The following is a 21,007-nucleotide window of genomic DNA, read 5'->3' as shown; positions in this document are numbered from 1 at the left end:
CAAGTGTAACAGATTCATCTAATTGAGCTCTCTGTGAAGGTGTCAAACAATGGATGGAAAGAGACTGAAGATAGGAATCTAATAAGACCAGGGGAGATCTCATCCAGTTGTGCATAAAGGTGTTCATAATATTCTCAAAATCTCGATTGAATCCTCATCATCTGTAAAAAAAAAAATATTGCCCCTCTCATCCCCCATATTCGCTGCACTCCCTGTGCTACTTGACGACCCCGGAGAAACCCTGCTTTGTTATATATTCAAAATGTTGGAGACGAAACTTCTGCTTCAAACTCTACTTCCACAATTTGTATCTTCCCCAACTCTCCTCGCTGAATACGTAACTCCCCCAGGAGCTTAGGACCACATGTCCGTTTATGCTGCTTCTCAACTGCCAAAAGCCTTTCGTGTATCTGTAAAGCAAATGCGGCCTGTTTCCATTTCCTCCGAGCCCCCCATTTAATAAGCATCCCTTGGACCACCATTGTGACAGAGTACAAAAAAATCCCATTATTCACCTCTCCAGCATCAAGTTCTAGAAAGCAGGATATAGATGTGCTTATCATTAAGACACCAAAATCCCTTACCCCTAGAGCCCCCAAAACAAACAAACAAAAAAAAAAAAAAACCAGACCCAAACAGGGGTATGATCTGAAATATAAATGTTCCCCATTCCCGCCTCCTGAATGTTACTCCACATATTCTGATGCACCAAGTGTGAATCCAACCGGGTGTAGGAATCATTAGCATGAGAATAAAATGTAAAATACCGTTTGGATGCATGTAATACCCTCCAACTATCCACTAACTTTCAGGACCTCATCAGTTTTAATAAGGCCTTGCGATGAGGATGGTAATAATTTCCTCCTCCCCTTGAATGATCCAACCTCTAATCTGGAGCAACATTAAAATTTGCCCCCCCCCCCCCCCCCCCCACCAACATGATTAGAGCACCCTTCACAAAGTCCCCCAAAGAGGTCCAAAGACCTGTAAAAAATTGGGCTTGATAAGAATTAGGTGAGTAAATATTAACTAATGTAATTAAGCGCCCCTGAAGATATCCCTGAATTGCCAAACAGCGACCCAGTGGGTGCTTATACTGGTTCTTTATATCAAAAAGAAAGCTCCGTCAAAATCACAATACCACTCATGTTCATACCACCTTTGTCTTTATGGACCAATACTGTTCCATACTGTCGACGTTGCAACAAATGGGAATCGTACATCCAAAGATGCGTTTCTTGCAAAAAAAACAAACAAAAAAACATTCCATTGAAGTCTCTCCAACTCCTTAAAAACCCTACTCCTCTTTCCAGCACTGTTAAGGCCATTAACAGTCCAAGAACCCACTGTTATCTGTGACTGGTTGCTACTTTGAGCAGATGGAGCATTGAATAAGTTCTTCATACCCTCCCCCACCTCACCCTCTCCCATCCCCATCCTATCAGGCTGATCACCACCACCATCGATCAGCCCCTCCATTGAGAAAGTAATATCATGATGGGAGTGCTGTTTACACCCATCTACCTTCTCCAGTTCTGCAAGGTAGGCCCCCCAGACTCACCACTCTCATCCAACCCAATCCCGAAACCACCAATATCAAATCTCACCCCCTGACCCAGCAACCCAACTAATCACAACATTCAAAAACTTTTGGTATCATCTTAGTAAGCCTGTTTGCAAAAAAAAAAAAAAAAAAAGGACTGTGTGATATGAAGAAGGCAAAATAGTCATTAAATCCACAAATTCAAAGATGCCAGTCTTCGGCTGGCCGATTTTTGCCCTTTTTCGTGGGTGTTCACCACCTGTTACCAGGCTGAATCATTATCTCCGCATACGAGACCTTGGAGATGCTGGTAAAGGCTGGAGATTGGTACACAAAAGTCCCGCAAGGCTCCCCATGTTTCCACTGCTGTTTTCACTTTGCGTGATTTACTGTTGACAGTAATCCATAAAGAAAAGGGAAACATTCATCGATATTTATATTCACCGATATGGAGATTATAAAGTCACTTCCCTGAACGAGTGTCGCTTCTGCAAAGTAGACCATGCCAAATCTTGAAAAAACATATTAAGGTCTTTCCAGTCCACCTCTCTCTGTTGGCGGACTTTCCACAAAATTTTCTCTTTAGTAACAAAATCTGTAAAGCAGGCCACAATATCACGTGGGATATCGTCTCTTGGCTGACCCTGGCCCCTGTGAGCCCGAGCCACCTGAAAGTCCAAGTGGGGCAATTCCTGATCTCCCCTCAGCAAGGTCTTGCAGATCACCACCACCACTGCTTTTATATTTTTAAACACATCTGACTCCGGAATCCCTTTGAACCGAATGTTGCATCAACGGGATCGATTGTCCAAATATTCAATCTGATCCCACATCTCCTGTAATGAATCCGTCTCGCGTTTCAAATCTTCTTTAACTGCAGTAAATCCAAAGAAAGCACCAACACTGTCTCTTCCGCATGGCTGATGATGCGCCCCCAATTCTCCCACTTTCAAGTGAAAACCTGCCAAAGCTGCCTGTACACCTTGCCTCATGGCACACATCTCTTTTTTGAGCTCTTTAAACCAGGTTGCAACATGTTTTTTTTTTTTTTTATATGCCTGGGCCATAATCTCAACACAACAGGAAAAAGTAGAGGCTCACAGAAGACGAACCACCAACGGGGATATGAATCCAACGTGCTTTATTATATAAAAACAGGAGACCCGACACGGGCCGTGTTTCGACGCACACAGGCGTCTACGTCAGGGGTCAAACAATGATTGCTATGAAAAATGACAATATAACAGTCATAATTAATAGGCTAAGTATTTTTGTAAATATTGCCTATTAATTATGACTGTTATATTGTCACCCATCCCTTTCAACCCAATGATGACCCCCTTAGCCAAGTATCTTTTCAATCAAGGCCTTATCCTCTGTACGCGGATGATGTCACAATATACATACCTTTCAAGTCAAACCTTTCAGAAATCACCAAAATAATAAAAAACAGCTTAAGCCTAATGGATACCTGGCCTATGACATTCAAACTAAAACTCAAAGAAAAAACACACTGCCTTATTCTTTCATCTCAACATTTTACAAACTATCCCACAGCCATATATATCGCGGAACACACTCTTCCAACCTCAGATAACCTGAAAATCCTCGGCATTATTATTGACAGTAACCTAATGCTAAAGAACCAAGCCACAGCCATTACAAAGAAAATGTTCCACACAATGTGGAAACTCAAACGGGTAAAACAATTCTTTCCGAGGGAAACTTTTCGCAACATGATTCAAACAATGGTATTAACACATGTCGATTACTGCAATGGGAGTATATGTGGGTTGCAGGGAACAAATCCTAAGGAAACTACAGACTGCTCAGAATACGGCAGCCAGGTTTATCTATGGAAAATCTAAATTTGAAAGCGCAAAACCCTTCCGGGAAAAGCTACACTGGCTACCAATCAAGGAACGTATCGCTTTCAAGATCTGTACCTTTGTTCACAGAATAATACATGGTCTAGCTCCGAGCTGAACTAATCGACTTACCAATTAGAAACACAACTGAATCAGCCAGAACGTACTTAACTTTTCACTTCCCAAGTTGTAAGTTGTAAAAGCCTGAAGTATAAATCAATATACGCGTCAAGTTTCTCTTACATATGCACACAGCTCTGGAATTCTCTACCAAAATGCCTGAAATCTACAAATAATCATCTAGAATTCCGAAAAAACCTAAAAACTCACCTGTTCAAGAAGGCATACCCCACAGTATCTGACAAACACCAAATATAGAAATATAGAAATATGGCATTTTAATCAGGCAACGGACAGTTTTCAACCCTGACACATGATCACACCCTAACATTTTGTTTCAATCACCCCAACCTATTTACCGATGCTTCTTTACTGTAATAGTGCCCCTATACTGTATTTATTCACACCGGAGTCTAACCACCTCTCCGGAACTATGTAAGCCACTTTAAGCCTTCTAATAAGTGGGAAAACGTAGGATACAAATGTATCAAATAAATAAAAATAAATAAAATAATCCCAAACATGAGGCACCTTCCTTGTTTCAATAGCTTGAATTTGCTCCTGGAGCTTTGGAATCCTTTGTTTGGGCAGAAACATACTGACCCTCTAGGTCAGGGACAATGGTGGCCTTCAGGGGTGGCTTTTGCCATCTATTTTTTTCTTTTTAAGAGACGGGAGCCTTGCATTGAGGAACATGGCCATAACTGCTTGCTCCTAATATTGGCCTTCTCTTCTCCCCCTCCTACAAGACCACCATTTCTCCCTACTCCCCCCACCCAAACCCACAGTATGGAATCTCTCCGCCTCTCTTCTGTCAGTCAGGCTTCTCTCTTTCTCCCCGACAGTTCTCTTCCCCTTTGTAGGTCCAGAATCCCCTCCCTGCTTATCTTCCTCTCACCAGATGCTCAGAAACTGCGTGACTTCATGGCAGCAATTCAGTTAAGCTACCTCCAGCCAGCCCCAGCGACCTTTCCTCTGCTGCAACTTCCTGTTGATGTGTGGGAGGGGTGTGCAGAGAGATGGTCTCCAGGGCTGGCCGGAGATAGCTTAACTGAATCACTGCCAGCAAGATAAGCAATTTGTAAGAGGAACGGGTGAGAAAAAGGTAGGAAGGGAGAGATGATAGACCCGCAAAAGGGGAGAGAGTGTGGAGGGCGGGGAAAAGAAAGACCTGACCCAACTCAACAGGCAAAAGAGAGGCATAGAGATGCCAGATCTGGGAGGGAGGATTAGAGTGAGAGGTTCTGGACTGTGGAGGGTATGAGGGGAAAGAAAGAGAGAGGGAGGAGATGGTGCACATTGATAAATGGAGGGGATAGGAAGAGAGAGATTTGAGAAGACAGAAAATGGAAGAAAGCTGACCATTAAAAAAAAAAAAAAAAAAAAATCAGTGGCAAAGATGGACGTAGGGCAGAAAGTGAAAGACAGAAAAGAAATAACAAATGGACCGAAGGTCCTGAAAATAGAGTTAAGAGCACAGACAGAGGTAAGCATAACCAGAGACTAGGAACAAGATGATTATAAAAATAAAATCACCAGACAACAAAAGTATGATTTTATTTTTAACTAAGTCAGTTTTGAGAATTTACATCTGCTGTCTTTACACTTTGCACTGTACAGGAAGAAATGCATGCCTTTCTATTTCTCTGGTGCTGCACTGCATGATGAGTTTGGCATCTTAGGGTTTCCGTTTATTTTTTGCCTACAGTTTGTGGTCATTTATTCTGTATTTGAAGAGGGGCTGTTGGTGTTCTACATGTGTGTTCTGGTGGGGATGGGTGTCAAACACATATTGGTTGATGTTGTGGCCCCACATAGTAATGTCTGTTGGCTCTCCTTTAGCCCTTTTGGGCCCAAAATGGCCCTGACTTAAAAATTAGTGAAGACCGCTGCTTAGCTAATGAAATGTACCTATACTGAGAAGGCTCCAACTTCCTCTTCTCAAAGTTAACCACCCTTGCCCTGAGTACCCTACTGTCCAATTATTGAACTTGAATTCCTTCTTTGCGGAGAATTGAGGCCTCTACCACCATCACCTTGGAGAAGGATAAAGGGGCAGTGGTCATATCACATGGCAGGGCATCGAGCTGGTAATACTGCCCAAGAACAGTGAACCCTAGAAACTTTTGACAAGGTCCCTTGTGACGGGGTTTATAGAACACTGCCCCATACCCTTAAGAAAAGTCCCTCTCTAACAAGCCTGGGCCACCTTAAGAAAACTGATCCCCCCTGGGAGGAAGTGAGCCGGGAGGGGCAGAGTTAATACCTGAGAGTTTAAAAAACAGGGCCAGGCTGAGGTTAAGGAGGCCCAGGGAACAAAGAGATGAAGCACAAGTCTACTCCTGCACAGAATACGTTTAGCCAACTAACACGGTCTGAGCCATCCTCCATGCATTGTACCCAACAAAAACATGTTCTGTACATACAGACACTACAGACTTCCACCTAAAAGGCAAAAGTTAATACTTTAAAAAGGCTGCTTAAGCAATGAGCTTGAACTCCTATATGTACTTTTAACACCATACAGCCCTCAATCATGATGGTTGGTCATCTTCTTAGTAAGCTCTAATCACTAAGGCATCCACTATGTGCAGTTCAGCTTCTCTTTTTTTCTCCTGGTACAACTGACCCATTGCTTTTCCAACCCCAAGACCATTCTGTGGAGCTTCCCACTCCATCACAATAGCAGCCTGAATTCCTGGTGTTATAGGAAGGCCTCAGTGGGCTTGCATATTCTGAAGATAGGATCTTCTACAGTCCCTGGCTATGGACCAAGGTCTCAGAAATACTTAGGACTGTGGGGTTGCAACCTCAGGTGTTTGCAAGAACCAAGCTCTCCTCCCCAGCAAGCACTGCAGGTACCTATGCTGTTTCTGTACTTCCAACACCACCAGCAACAATGCTTGGTGCACTCTGAAGGTGCCTCCATGAGACCGTTGAACTTTCCAACTGCACCTGCCTCAGGCCAGGGGCATAGCTACGGGTGGGCCTGGGTGGGCCCAGGCCCACCCAATTTCAGCCCAGGCCCGCCCAGCGCCAGCTCCCATTGCCGGCCACTGCTGCTTTTCCTGATGAGCAGCAGGGCCGGCGCTACAAAAAGAAGAAGCGCTCAGCTGACTGAGCTGAGCGCCAACGCGTCGCTAAGGACAAGAAAAAATGTTTTTAAAAAAATGCGGCACTGCAGGCAGCCTCGAAGCATTGGCTGCTGGCTCTGCAGGCTCCTCCCGTCTCTTACATCATTGCCCCTGTAGCGAAGCAGGGGCAGTGATGTAAGAGACGGAAGGAGCCTGCAGAGCCAGCAGCCAATGCTTCGAGGCTGCCTGCAGTGCCGCGTTTTTTTTAAAACATTTTTTCTCGTCGGGTTAGCGTTGGCGCTCAGCTCAGTCAGCTGAGCGCTTCTTCTTTTTGTAGCACCAGCCCTGCTGCTCATCAGGAAAAGCAGCAGTGGCCGGCAATGGGAGCTGGGGCTGGTGGGCCTGAATGGGAGAGGGAAAATGGATGGCAGGATGGGGAGAAAGAGGGGAAAATGGAAGGATGGGGAGAGAAAGAGGGAAAACAGATGGGAGGATGGCAGAGAAAGAGGGAAAACGGAAGGATGGGGAGAGAAAGAGGGAAAACAGATGGGAGGATGGCAGAGAAAGAGGGGAGATGGATGAAAGGATGCAAAGAAAAAGGGGAGAGACTGGAAGGATGTGGAGAGAGAAGGGACACTAAACAGAAAAGGGTAGAGAGATAGACACTGGTTAGAAGGAGGGAGAGAGACATTAGATGGAAGGATCAGGAGAGAAGGTAGATGGGTGGAAGGATGGGGAGAGAAAGAGGGAAGTCGCTGGATGGAAGGGTAGGGAGAAAGAGGTGACACTGGATGGAAGGATGCAGAAAGAAAGAGGGGAGACTATTGGAAGGATGGGGAGAGAGAGGGGAGACACTGGAAGGATGGGGAGAGAAAGAGGAGAGCTGCTGCATGGAAAGGGGGAGTAGTGAAAGATTGGAGAATAAGAGGAAGGGGCATGGGGAGAACAAGGGTGAGAAAAAGATGAAAAGCCATAAGTAGATGAAGGAAATTAAAGAATGGATAGTAAGAATGAATTAAATCTGGACACAGAGAGAGGCAGAAAAATATTGAAGAAAGCAAAGGAAAAGGAGAGAAAAATGACAAATGGCCAGGAAACCCTGGCAGAAGAGTTAAGCGAAAACGAAGGAAAGCAGAATCTAGAGACACAATGAGAAAAAGTAAATGGCCATACAACAAAGGTAAAGAAAATAATTTTATTTTTAATTTAGGATAAAGTAATATGGTGTTAATAAAGTTTCAGAGACCAATACTTCCTTCCTTAGGTCAGGAGAGGATACCGTAACAGCATTATACTGACCTGAGGCAGGAGGTTTTGGCCTCTGAAAGCTCACTGAAAAGGATTAGGCTATTAAATAAATTGTCTGAAATCTGATGCACTGAAAAGCAGCACTTTACCCTGTGTGACAAATGCATCTGAGTGTGACTACATTTTGCTGCTGGGGGGGGGGGGGGGGGGGGGGGTAGAGAGAAATTTTGTGCCCACCCACTTTGGGTTCAGGCCCACCCAAAATTGCTCAGGCCCAACCACTACTGTATAAACCATCTATTCCCTCTCCGAGCTGCAAAGGGAGAGAGCAAAGAAGCAAAAACATCATTCTGTGAACCTTTCCCTCCAACATCAGCGCTTCTAGCTTCTTTCTTGTATTTGCACTGCCCCTAGTGCTGACCTAGTATACTTCTATACCCCAGGGTTCTGCTATCCGTGGCTGCTTCCAGTGCGGACTGCCCAGCAATGTTAAGACAGAACAAGCAGTCTACAGAGCTTCCTCCTGCCACTGATTTTCTGGGTTTCTGGTGCTTACATAAGTCTTGGTAACTGTTAACCACTAAGAGGGCTTTTAAAAAATATATACCTACCTATTCGGAGGAGGGGGGGGGGGGGAGGAGAAAAAAACCAAACCTAATGTGATCTACATGGGCAGGGGAGGGATCAGGACTCCTACAGGCATTCCCCCCACCAAAGCACATCTCTTCCTTGGAAGGACCATGCATCCCTTCCAACAACCCTGATACAAATGGGTGACCAGTTTGACAACCAGAACTTTTTCAGCAGACCAAGCCCTCTGTTGTATGTAATACCTGTCATCATCTGCTAGAGACAGAAAATACTGGAGATCTGATGCTGCATGGCGCCTCATATTAGGCAGAGCTCACAGTTCTTAAGTCTCTTTCTTTATTTGTTGGCTGACAGGTACAAGCCATGTATTCTGGATTGGTCTGGTGGATGAAAAGGCATTTACATTTATTTTTATTTTATTTCATATTTGAAAGATATGGCATAAAAATTACAACCCCAGTTCTTTACCAAACTGAAATAAAGAATAAGAAAATTTCAAAAGAGTAATAAGACATTCCACAATTTGGCACATAGTAGTATATCATTTATCATGAGGCACCTGAGAAATCTACTGAGACACACCAGACTCTGTGCACTATTGCCTCCAAAGTTACTATTGAAAATATAAATTAAGCAAAATGCTTCAAATGGCTCCCTATTAAAAGAACCAGAGGTGAATAGACAACTTGATCAAAAATGTGGCTAGCTAAAAGTTTTTGTTAAAGTTCTAACCCACAATGTCTATATAATTAAAAGCTCTTACATAAAACCAGCTGTAGCCTGTAGTTATTGTCCCTCAAACTATTTTGTACTATAAAATTAATGATCACATTTTCAGTTGCCTATATAAGTGCAGTCTAGTATCAAACTCTCTCACATATCCTATACCTCAAATAGCACTGAAATTCCAAAACCCAATGATGACATGTCTGCTTTGAAATACTTTCATTTTGGCTATTAAACTTGTGAAAAGGAACTTCCAGTTAAAGGAATTCTACTTTTTTCTTTTCCACCTTAAATATTAGCAATATAAAAACTGCTTCTCAAGAACATATAACCTATAGCAATTGTGCACCAAACCCTCTTACAATTGCACAGAGCTTATAAATTGTCTGGCCATTCTGTACCTCTTGATGTGCTGAGTGACATAACTGGAAACTATACAGCAATTATTAAGGCAACAGGAAAGGGCTCACCTTGGTCTTTCTGCCCATGTAATTTTCTGCAAACCAGTCAGAACCCATAGCTTTTAGGTTAGACAAAATCTGTCCCTGAGAAAAGGAAACAAGAATAAGTACAAGTACCAAGATAAAGTTGAAATGGGTTGTAGGGGGAGGAGAGATAAACACATTATGATCATAAATATGGGGCAAATCTATGCAGTTTACATCATTAAAGGAAAATTAGGTCTTTTTTCCTGCAGTCCCTCCAAACTAGTTCCAGACAGGTATGTCGTCTGACAGCACATGGAGAGTGAGAACCACTAAACTAATGACATCATCTTATATGTATTGTATGCAGACTCTCACAAGTCAGTATTTTGATAACAAAGCAGAAAAAGTCACTACTTCCCCAATTTTCCTGGTAACCAGAAATAACCAAAAACCAATAACATTCCAATGTGACCAAGGATAAACTGTAGCAGACAAAGCTCATCACTGCAATAAAACCCCAGTAACTTCACAAACACCATACTTTCTTACGAATGGGCAGGTTCTGGACTGGTCTGGAAAGAAAATTACCAGGTAAGACCTAATTGCTCCTTCCTTATTGTCCTGCCAGAAAGGAACCAGTCACGGCTAAGGTTAAAATCCTATCCCTGAAGGACACATCCTGCGAGGTCTGTACATCCAATCTGTAAAGATCTACAAAGAAACTAACAAATGACCAGGTCACTCAATATTTTAAAACAGGATTAATGTTTTTATGTATTTTGCATTGTTATGTACACAGTTTTATTTATTCTGCTATTATAAAAGGAGAAATTAGATTTTACCTGCTACTTTGCTGCCCTTGAGTCTCTCCAGAACATTCCCGATGAATGGGTAATATGCACTCCTACCAGCAGAGGGAGACTAAGAATTATTGAGTAGTGACACCTGTATAAGGGGGCTGTGCAACCCTGACCTGCTCAGTATTTCGAATAGCCAAGCACCATAGAAGAATCACAAAAAAAACAGAAAACAAAACTAAACTCTCTTCAGGAACCCCCGGAAGAGAGCACCAGATATCCAAACAAACGAGACTGCAACATCACAGTAGCTGCTTGCAACACCAAAAGCATCAGGCACCCCACCATCCTACCGAGGTGACACACTCCAAGAGACTCAAGGAAAGCAAATTAGCAGCTAAGGTCTAATTTCTCCATCCTTATCGTCTGCTCCAGACCATTCCCGACAAGTGGGAAGTCCAAAAGCAGTAGTCACCAAGGGTGGGAAATTCCCTGGACCAACAAAGAAGCCCCAAAAGAAGCGACCTGCTGGGACTGAACATCCAACCCGTAATACCTGATAAAGGAATGAAGAGAGGACCAAGTTGCCACCCGGCAAATGTCCTGCGGAAGAATAAGAAAATGCTCTCACCCAATTTGCTAGCCAACTGGAAATGGTGCGTTTCCCAACAGCGACTCCCCTTCTGTTGGGATCGAAAGAAACAAACATTTGGGCGGACTGTCTGTGGGGCCTGTCTGCTCCACATAAAAGGCCAATGCTCTCTTGCAGTCCAATGTATGCAACTGATGTTCAGCAGGGCGGGCATGAGGACGGGGAAAGAATGTTGGCAAGACAATTGACTGGTTCTGATGGAAGTCCGACACCACCTTCGGCAAGAACTTAGGGTGACTGCGGAGGACTACTCTGTTATGATGAAATTTAGTATAAGGAGCATGAGCTACCACGGCTTGAAGCTCAATGACTCTGCGAGCTGAAGTGACTGCCACCAAGAAAATGATCTTCCAGGTCAAAGTACTTCAGATGGCAGGAGTCCAGTGGCTCAAAAGGAGGTTTCATCAGCTGGGTGAGAACGACGTTGAGATCCCATGACACTGTAGGAGGTTTGATGGGGGGGGGGGGGGGGGGCTTCGACAAAAGCAAACCTCTCATGAAGCGAACAACTAAAGGCTGTCCAGAGATCGGCTTACCTTCTACACGGTAATGATACGCACTAATCGCACTAAGGTGAACCCTTACAGAGTTGGTCTTAAGACCAGACTCGGACAAGTGCAGAAGGTATTCAAGCAGGGTCTGTGTAGGACAAGAGCGAGGATCTAGGGCCTCGCTGTCACACCAGACGGAAAACCTCCGCCATAGAAAAAAGTAACTCTTCTTAGTGGAATCTTTTCTGGAAGCAAGAAAGACACGGGAGAGACCCAAGGAGGCAAAATCTACGCCCTCAACATCCAGGCCGTGAGAGCCAGAGACTGGAGGTTGGGATGCAGACGCGCCCCCTCGTTCTGAGTAATGAGGGTCTGAAAACACTCCAATCTCTACGGTTCTTCGGAGGACAACTCCAGAAGAAGAGGGAACCAGATCTGACGCGGCCAAAAAGGAGCGATCAGAATCATGGTGCCGCGATCTTGCTTGAGTTTCAGCAAAGTCTTCCCCACCAAAGGTATGGGAGGATAAGCATACAGGAGGCCTTCCCCCCAGTTCAGGAGAAAGGCATCCGACGCTAGCCTGCCGTGGGCCTGAAGTCTGGAAAAGAACTGAGGGACCTTGTGATTGGTCTGAGTGGCAAAAAGATCTACCAAGGGGCTGCCCCACACTTGGAAGATCTCGCGTACCACTCTCGAATTGAGCGACCACTCGTGAGGTTGCATTATCCTGCTCAACCTGTTGGCCAGACTGTTGTTTACGCCTGCCAGATATGTGGCCTGAAGAAACATGCCGTTACGGCGAGCCCAAAGCCACATTCTGACGGCCTCCTGACACAGGGGGCGAGATCCGGTGCTCCCCTGCTTGTTGATGTAATACATGGCAACCTATCTATCTGAATTTGAATAATTTGCTAGGACAGCCAATCCCTGAAAGCCTTTAGAGCGTTCCAGACCACTCTCAACTCCAGGAGGTTGATCTGCAACCCTCGTTCCTGGAGGGACCAACTCCCTTGGGTGTGGAGCCCATTATCATGAGCCCCCCACCCCAGGAGAGACGCATCCGTAGTCAGCACCTTTTGTGGCTGAGGAATTTGAAAGGGACGTCCCATAGTCAAATTGCACCGAATTGTCCACCAATGCAGGGACTGGAGAAAACTCGTGGACAGCAGGACTACGTCCTGAGAAGCTAGGGTCCATTGAGCTGATCTCCTATGGAGACGGGCCATGGGAGTCACATGAACTGAGGAGGCCATGTGATCTGCTGCGATGCCCGCACCCAGGAAACGAGAGACAGAAGAGTGTTGGCCCTCGTTTCGGGGAAGTAGACACGAGCTGTCAGAGTCCAGCAGAGCTCCTATGAATTCTAGTTTCTTCACTGGAAGAAGATGGGACTTTGGATAATTGATCACAAACTCTAGCAGCTCCAGGAGTCGAATAGTCATCTGCATGGACTGTAGAGCTCCTGCCTCTGAGGTGTTCTTCACCAGCCAATCGTCGAGATAAGGGAACACGTGCACTCCCAGTCTGCGTAGAGATGCCGCTACGGCAGCCAGGCATTTTGTAAACACCCTGGGCGCGGAGGTGAGACCAAAGGGTAGCACACAATACTGAAAATGCCGTGTTCCCAGACGGAATCGGAGATACTGCCTGTGAGCTGGCAGTATCAGGATGTGAGTTTAAGCGTCCTTTAAGTCCAGAGAGCATAGCCAATCGTTTGCCTGAATCATGGGAAGAAGGGTGCCCAAGAAAACATCCTGAACTTTTCTCGGAGCAGGTATTTGTTCAGGGCCCTTAGGTCTAGGATGGGACGCATCCCCCCAGTTTTCTTTAGCACAAGGAAGTACCTGGAATAGAATCCCAACCCTTCCTGCTTGGTGGCACGGGCTCGACCGCATTGGTGCTGAGAAGGGCGGAGAGTTCCTCTGCAAGTACCTGTTTGTGGCGGAAGCTGAAGGATTGAGCTCCTGGTGGACAATTTGGAGATTTTGAGATCAAATTAAGGGAGTATCCTAGCCAGACAATTTGAAGAACCCACTGGTCGGAGGTTATGAGAGGCCACCTTTGCTGAAAAAATTTCAACCTCGCCCTGACTGGCAGATCGTTCGGCACAGACACTTTGAGTTCGGCTATGCTTTGCTGGAGCCAGTCAAAAGCCTGTCCCTTGCTTTTGCTGGGGAGCTCCTGGGGCCTGTTGAGGCGCACGCTGTTGACGAGAACGAGCGCGCTGGGGTTTGGCCTGAGCAGCAGGCTGGCGAGAGGGAGGATTGTACCTACGCTTATCAGAATAGGGAACAGTCCTCCTTCCCCCATAAAAACGTCTACCAGTTGAGGTAGATGCTGAAGGCGTCTGGTGGGAGAATTTGTCGAAAGCGGTGTCCCACTGGTGGAGTTGCTCTACCACCTGTTCGACCTTTTCCCCAAAAATATTATCCCCCCGGCAAGGAGCATCCGCAATCCACTGCTGGACTCGATTCTCCAGGTTGGAGGCACGCAGCCATGAGAGTCTGTGCATCACCACACCTTGAGCAGCAGCCCTGGACGCGACATCAAAAGAATCGTAAACACCCTGGGCCAGGAATTTACGACATGCCTTCAGCTGCCTGACCACCTGCTGAAAAGGCTTGGCCTGCTCAGAAGGGAGCTTATCGACCAAGTCCGCTAACTGCCGCACATTGTTCCTCATATGAATGTTCGTATAGAGCTGGTATGACTGGATTTTGGAAATGAGCATTGCAGAATGGTAGGCCTTTCGCCCAAAAGAATCCAAGGTTCTGGTGTCACAGCCCGGGGGCGCCGAAGCGTACTCCCTAGAACTCTTGACCTTCTTAAGGGCCAGATCCACCACACCAGAGTCATGAGGCAACTGGGTCCGCATTAACTCTGGGTCCCCATGGATCCGATACTGGGATTCTATCTTCTTGGGAATGTGGAGATTAGTTAACGGCTTCGCCCAGTTCACCAGCAATGTCTGTTTGGGGACGTGATGCATGGGTACAGTGGACGATTCCTTAGGTGGCGAAGGATAGTCCAAAAGCTCAAACATTTCGGCCCTTGGCTCATCCTCCGTAACCACAGGGAAGGGAACGGCCGTAGACATTTCCCGGACAAAGGCCGCGAAAGACAGACTCTCGGAAGGAGAAAGCTGCCTTTCAGGAGAGGGAATAGGATCAGAGGGGAGACCGCAAGACTCCTCATCAGAGAAATATCTCGGTGTCCTCCTCTGCTTCCCACGAGGCCTCACCATCGGTATTGGACACCAGTTTGTGAACTTCAGTCCGAAGCCGGGCCTGTCTCAACTCCGTGGAAACCTGGCCACGGTGGGTACGTTGAGAGGAAGACTCCCGCATTGGCGGCGATGAAGCTCCCTCCATTGATGTCGTCGGGGAGTCAGCCTGGAAGGCAGCCGATGCAGGCACCACAAGTGGTATCGGGACTGGAGACCTCACCGCGGGCGAGGAGCCAGCCGTCGCCTCTATCAACGGCACCGGCGGCGCAAGCACCCCCGGCACCAGAGCGGACGGGCGTAGCAGCTCTTCCAGGATCCCTGGAAGGATGGCCCGGAGGCTCTCGTTCAGAGTGGTTGTCAAGGGAGGCAGTGGGGCTGGTACTGGCGACAAGCTCAGAATCTGCCTGGGGTGCGGAGGCGGTACTGGGCTGTCCGGAGCACAGCGCGTCGACACCTCTTGTATGGAGGGCGAGCGGTCCTCCCGGCGTCGACGCTTAGCGGGTGCCGAATCCGTCGGCGTCCCGGAGCTCTCGGTACTGTGACGGGAAGGCGACCGATGATGATGCTTCTTTGCCTTCGCACGAAGCACGTCACCGGTACCTCCCGGAACCGAAGAGGAGGACGTCGAATCCAAACGGCTCCTCGGGGCTGGGTCCGAAACAGGTCGATCCCGGGGGGCCTGTACCGCAGGAGCCCTCGTGGTAGGCGGAGACCTATTCGAGGGCTCACCGCTACCAGCAGGGGAATGGACAGCCCTCACCTGCGCTCCTGATGACGATGTACCCTCCAACGACATCGATACCTCCGATGACCTCGGTACCGCGGGCGTCAAAGTACCGGACGAGGCTCTGAACAAAAAGTTCTACTGAGCCAATCTCGCTGCCTGGGTCCTCTTCTTCAACAGAAGACAGAGTGCAGGCTTGGGGACGATGACCAGCCCCCAGACACTGAAGACACGAAACGTGCCTGTCAGTGAGCGAAATCGCCCGGTTGGACCGCTGGCAGGCTTCGATGACATGGGCGAAAAAATCACGCCGGCGAAATCAAAATTCGCGATGGTGCAAAAAAGAAAGCATCAAAACAGGGAAAATCCCGTACGGGCGGCCACAAAGGCCGCTTCCGTGAACGAAAGGAAACTTAGCGGGAAAAAACTATGGAATAGAGGAAAAAGGTTTTTTTTTTTTTTTTTTAAACAAGAACACGAATCGGATGAACTAGCGAACACTTCTGAAAGGAAAAAAGCGGCAAAAAATGTGCCAGGGGTCTCCTTGAGGCACAGAACGACCGTAAACAGCAGTCTTGAGCCGCGGAAAAAAGAAGACTGAGGAACATGCTCTCGTGCGGGTGGGAAGGCGGTCAGAGTCAGACTCAGAAAGAAGAATCAAACAATGAAGGACGACGGCTTCGGCTGGTGGGGGTTAGGGTCCTCCGCCAGCAAAGGTAGGCGATGGCAGGTTGGCGGTGGGAGGGGGGGTTGCGAGGGCCGTTGGTAGGGGGGTCCAGGGCCAAATCTACGGGGGCCCTGGCCCCTGTGGCCACATTACAGATACGCCCCTGCCTAGACCAGCAGTGATAGCATCAAGTATAGATCTCAAGGAGGCACAACAGGGCACAGCAGAGATTTCATGAGCTTAACACCCTCAGGAACTGCACAACATCCGGGTGAGATGCTAAGGACCAACCACAAACTAAGCTCCTATAGCAAGGGATGACCACTATCAGCATCCTTAGGGAAGCTAAGGCAAATCCCTTGTCCAACATGTAAGAACATAAGAACAGCCATACTGGGTCAGACTAATGGTCCAACTAGCCAAGTATCCTGCTTCCAGCAGTGGCCAATCCAGGTCACAAGTACCTGGTAGAAACCTAATTAGTAGCACCATTCCATGCTACCAATCCCAGGGCAAGCAGTGGCTTCCCCCATGTCCATCTTAATAACAGACTTTTCTTCTAGGAACTTGTCCAAACCTTTTTTAAATCCAGATACGCTAACTGCTGTTACCACATCCTCCAGCAATGAGTTCCAGAGCTTAACTATTCTTTGAGTGAAATAAATATTTCCTCCTATTTGTTTTAAAAGTATTGCCATGCAATTTCATTCAGTGCCCCCTGGTCTTTGTACTTTTTGAATGTACAAAGACCAGGGGACACTCCAAAATCTCCAAAACAGATGACCTCAAGGAGAATACTTGCTAATCACTGCATCGCTCCTCAAAATTTCGCCACACTCTCCCATATGCTAGATCATACTATTGCACTTTGACCTATGACTCAGCTGGAATAACTTCTCTTTTGCAGCCTCGACCTCTCAAGAGCCAAGCCATGTGCCATACATTTATGTTTATTTGAAACCTTGCTATACCATTTGGGCTGCATACACATCACAGCAGGCCCTCCACTGTGAGTAGCACTAGGAGCTCTTCCACTTGTAGCCACAAAATCTCCAAACCAAGGCCTCCTTGACTAATCTGGCACCACCAATACAACAGGTCCTCGATGTCTATCCTCTGAATGACCCAGATGAGCAGTGGCCATGGTGGGAACACAAAGAATATCCTTCCGCAGCCACAGGTGTGTCAATATATTGATGTCTGACAATTGATGCTCCCTACTTCGACTGAAAAATTTGGGAACCTTGACATTGCTGCTTGTTGCCATGGAGGTCCATCACTTGTGTCCCCTCTACTGCTGGACCATAGTCGCAAAGACTTCCTGTGCTAGACTGCACTGCCTTGGGTCAAGGGGGTATCTGTTCAAACAATTTGCCTGAACATTCCCCGCTCTGGCCACATGTGTTGCTGACGGCTCCAAGAGATGCTGCTCTGTTTCTTCCAACACTCCTCTGCTCTTTGTTCCTCCTTGAGGTGAGCCAGTCGATATTGTCTATCTGGATTTTCAAAAGGCAGTAGACAAAGTACCTCATGAAAATCTCCAGAGGAAATTGGAAAGTCATTGGATAGAAGGTAGTATTCTATTGATTAAAAACTGGTTAAATGATAGAAAACAGAGACTAGGGTTAAATTGCCACTATTCTCAAAGGAGAAGGGTAGATAGTGGGGTTCCGAAGGGGTTTGTGTTGGGACTGCTGCTTTTTAACATATTTATGAATAATATAGATATGGGAATAACTAGTGAGGTAATTAAATTTGCTGACAACACAAAGTTATTCAAAGTTGTTAAATCGCAAGAGGATTGTGATAAATTTCAAGATGAGCTTAGGAGACTGGGCATCTAAATGGCAGATGATTTTTAATGTGAGCAAGTGCAAAGTGATGAAAGGTTCCACGATAGGAGTCACCGACCAGGAAAAGGATCTAGGAGTCATCATTGTTGATACTTTGTAACCCTCTGCTCAGTGTGCTGCAACAGCAAAGAAAGCAAATATATTAGGTATTATTAGGAAAAGAATGGAAAATAAAAATGAGGATGTTATAATGCCTTTGTATCGCTCCATGGTACGACCGTACCTTGAATATTGTGTGCAATTCTGGTCATCGCATCTCAAAAAAGATATAGTGGAATTAGAAAAGGTACAGAGAAGAGAGACAAAAATGATAAAGGGAATGGGATGACTTCCCTATGAAAAAAGGATGAAAACAGCTTGGGGTCTTCAGCTTGGAGAAAAGATGGCTGAGGGGAGATATGATAGAGGTATATAAAATAATGAGTGCAGTGGAATGGATAGATGTGAATCGCTTGTTACACTTTCCAAAATACTAGGAATAGGGGGCACGCAATGAAGCTACAAAGTAGTAAATTTAAAACGAATCAGAGAAAATATTTCTTCACCTAACGTGTAATTAAACTCTGGAATTCACTGCCATAGAATGTGGTAAAAGCAGTTAGCTTAGCGGAGTTTAAAAAGTTTCTGGGAGAAATAGCATACAATGTACTGTACTTTTTTGGGATCTTGCAAGGTACTTATGACCTGGACTGGCCACTGTTGGAAACAGGATACTGGGCTTGAAGGACCTTCAGTCTGTCCAAGAATGGCAACACTTATGTACTTGCCAACTGACATAAGCTATTGCTGTGGCACTGTCAAACTGCTCTGTACCTCACCAATGGACAGAAGGCCTGCAGCATGAGTCACCTGGCCCTCGCCTCCAAGCGACTGATGAGCCAGAACTCCATCACTGACAACTGTCCTTAGGACACCTCGCCCTGACAATGGCTATCCCAGTTGCAGAGGCTAGCGTCCATTGAAACCAAAACACAGTTCAGAGCCTCCAGACTTGTTCCTTGATGCAAATTCAATGCCCAAAGCAACCATGACAGACTGCTCCATGCCTCCCCTTGTAGGGACAGAACCACAACCCAATCCTGGCTCTGAGGAGACCACTGGGAAACAGATGCCTTCTGCAAAAGGCACATAACTGAACCCAAGACTTCCAGGTAGTCCCAAGGACCTTGGCCTGACCATCCCAAGTAAGCTCCTGACTTGTCCATGCAATCTGATTCTCCTACCCTTGGTCAAAAACACATTGCCTTGACAGATATTGAAAAGGGCTCCTAAATACTCTATTGTCTGTTACAGAACCAACTTGTTCTTGGCTGAGTTGATCACTCAGCCCAACTACTCCAGAAAATGTACTACATGAGTAATTGCCTCCTTATTCTCCTTGTACAACTTAATTCTAATCAGCCAATTGTCCAAATACAGATGCACTAATACTCCTGCTCACTGCAAGGCAGCTGCATGCCAATTTCTCTCATGAATAGTCATTGTGGATATCCTGAAAACTTGACTGGCTGGGGTGCCTCCAGGACCAGGTTTGGGAAACACTGGCTCAGGCCTCGATATTTACTATAAAGAATGCTCTATATGAAAATCTCAGCATGACAAACCTGCATAGCAATGCATACTATTTTATTACTAATACAACGAAAGAAAGAGAAAACACTTACTGCAAAAGCTTCATGGAATTCAAATACATCAATATCTGCCAAGGTCAAGCCAGCCTTTTCCAGCACTTTAGGGGTAGCATATGTTGGGCTGAAGAAGATAAGATGCATGAAAATACTGTTTTATCAATAACATATAAAAGGATAAAGGAAAAAAAAGTCTTTAGTTCTATTTCAGAGGTCTGATACATGGTTCTAAAAGATATAAATTACAGAATAAGAAATGCTAGTCAGCAGATTACACCAAACATTTTCAACGGAAAATAAGGTCATAGAGCTTTAAAAAGTCAAGCTGAAAAATGTTGTTTTCCTTAGTGAGCCAAAGCATATGGCACAGCAGAGAATGCTCACCTATGGAAGCAGGAATAAGTCAGGCAGCAAAAAAAATGCCACTCACAAATGATGCTCTAAAGGGAACTATTTTACCTATAACGTAAACTGCACCATGTGACAAAAATCAGTGTCAAGTATTTTATAATAAAAACAGCAATATCAAAAACTTTATTTTACTGACAATGCACCTTATAAAGTGATACTAACAATCTAACTTTGAAAAGACGATAGTTTCTGTATTCCACCTACCCAAGCAACAGCTGATCCTTTGGATCCTGAGACACATATACGAAATCCCTGGATAAGAGAAACATTTTTGTTAATGCAATAAAGATAAACTTCACCTTTATGTAAATCTTCAAAAATGCCCTTTTCTTGTCCTTTACCTTAGATAGGCTTTTGGTTTGTATCCCATAGCCAAAGCCTTTTCTTCAGACATCAGCAAAACTGCAGATGCACCATCAGTCTGAAATAGTAAGCAGAAAAATCCAGACAAGTAAGAAAACACTCAGTGATGCAAATCAGGTTAAGTTCTGACACACTAATCAAAAGACTTCACTGCTAATTCACAAATTATGATGTAAAGAAAGGTAAAGTGAGCAACTTCCTCAAAGTTACACACACAGTTCAGATTTTCAAGTCAGCAGCTGAGAATTCTACCGTTATGCTATTGCACTGGTCATGAATCCAGCAACTTGTACAGTTAACATAATGGAATACCAGACTACAATATTAGGCAAAAGTATACAATGGCCCCAGTGAAGATGGCAAGACCTGCACACAGATGAAAGAGCTCATCTCAGAGGAAATTCTGACAGCAACAGATGCAAAAGCTGTTCATGTCAAATACTATGGTAGGTTATTAAAGATCTGTCAGCTTGTAAACCCTATATTTTAAATTTAATACAAGCCTTTATAGCCCATGTTTTTGACCAAAAGATTGTTTAGAGAGTATTACGATATTAAAAAAAACAAAAATAATTACAATCCACGTTTTTCAAAATA

At 45.6% G+C, this 21,007-nt stretch overlaps 1 protein-coding gene across 4 annotated transcripts in view; it reads right to left on the bottom strand.

Moving 5' to 3' along the window:
• The window catches only part of HADHB (hydroxyacyl-CoA dehydrogenase trifunctional multienzyme complex subunit beta), a 148,556-nt gene that overhangs the window by 15,487 nt on the left and 112,062 nt on the right, over positions 1–21,007 (bottom strand). For all 4 annotated transcript variants that reach the window (XM_030198642.1, XM_030198640.1, XM_030198641.1 and 1 more), the window contains 4 exons: positions 20,389–20,468; positions 20,252–20,299; positions 19,673–19,760; positions 9,641–9,715 (listed from right to left, as the gene is read on the bottom strand). In XM_030198642.1, coding sequence (XP_030054502.1) covers positions 9,641–9,715; positions 19,673–19,760; positions 20,252–20,299; positions 20,389–20,468 — 291 coding nt within the window. The remainder of the gene's footprint in view (positions 1–9,640; positions 9,716–19,672; positions 19,761–20,251; positions 20,300–20,388; positions 20,469–21,007) is intronic.

This window comes from Microcaecilia unicolor, chromosome 3 (genome assembly GCF_901765095.1).
Source record: "Microcaecilia unicolor chromosome 3, aMicUni1.1, whole genome shotgun sequence".
Classification (NCBI taxonomy): Eukaryota; Metazoa; Chordata; class Amphibia; order Gymnophiona; family Siphonopidae; genus Microcaecilia; species Microcaecilia unicolor.
The sequence above is the reverse complement of the archived record's forward strand: the minus strand, read 5'-3'. Positions and strand labels throughout refer to the sequence as shown.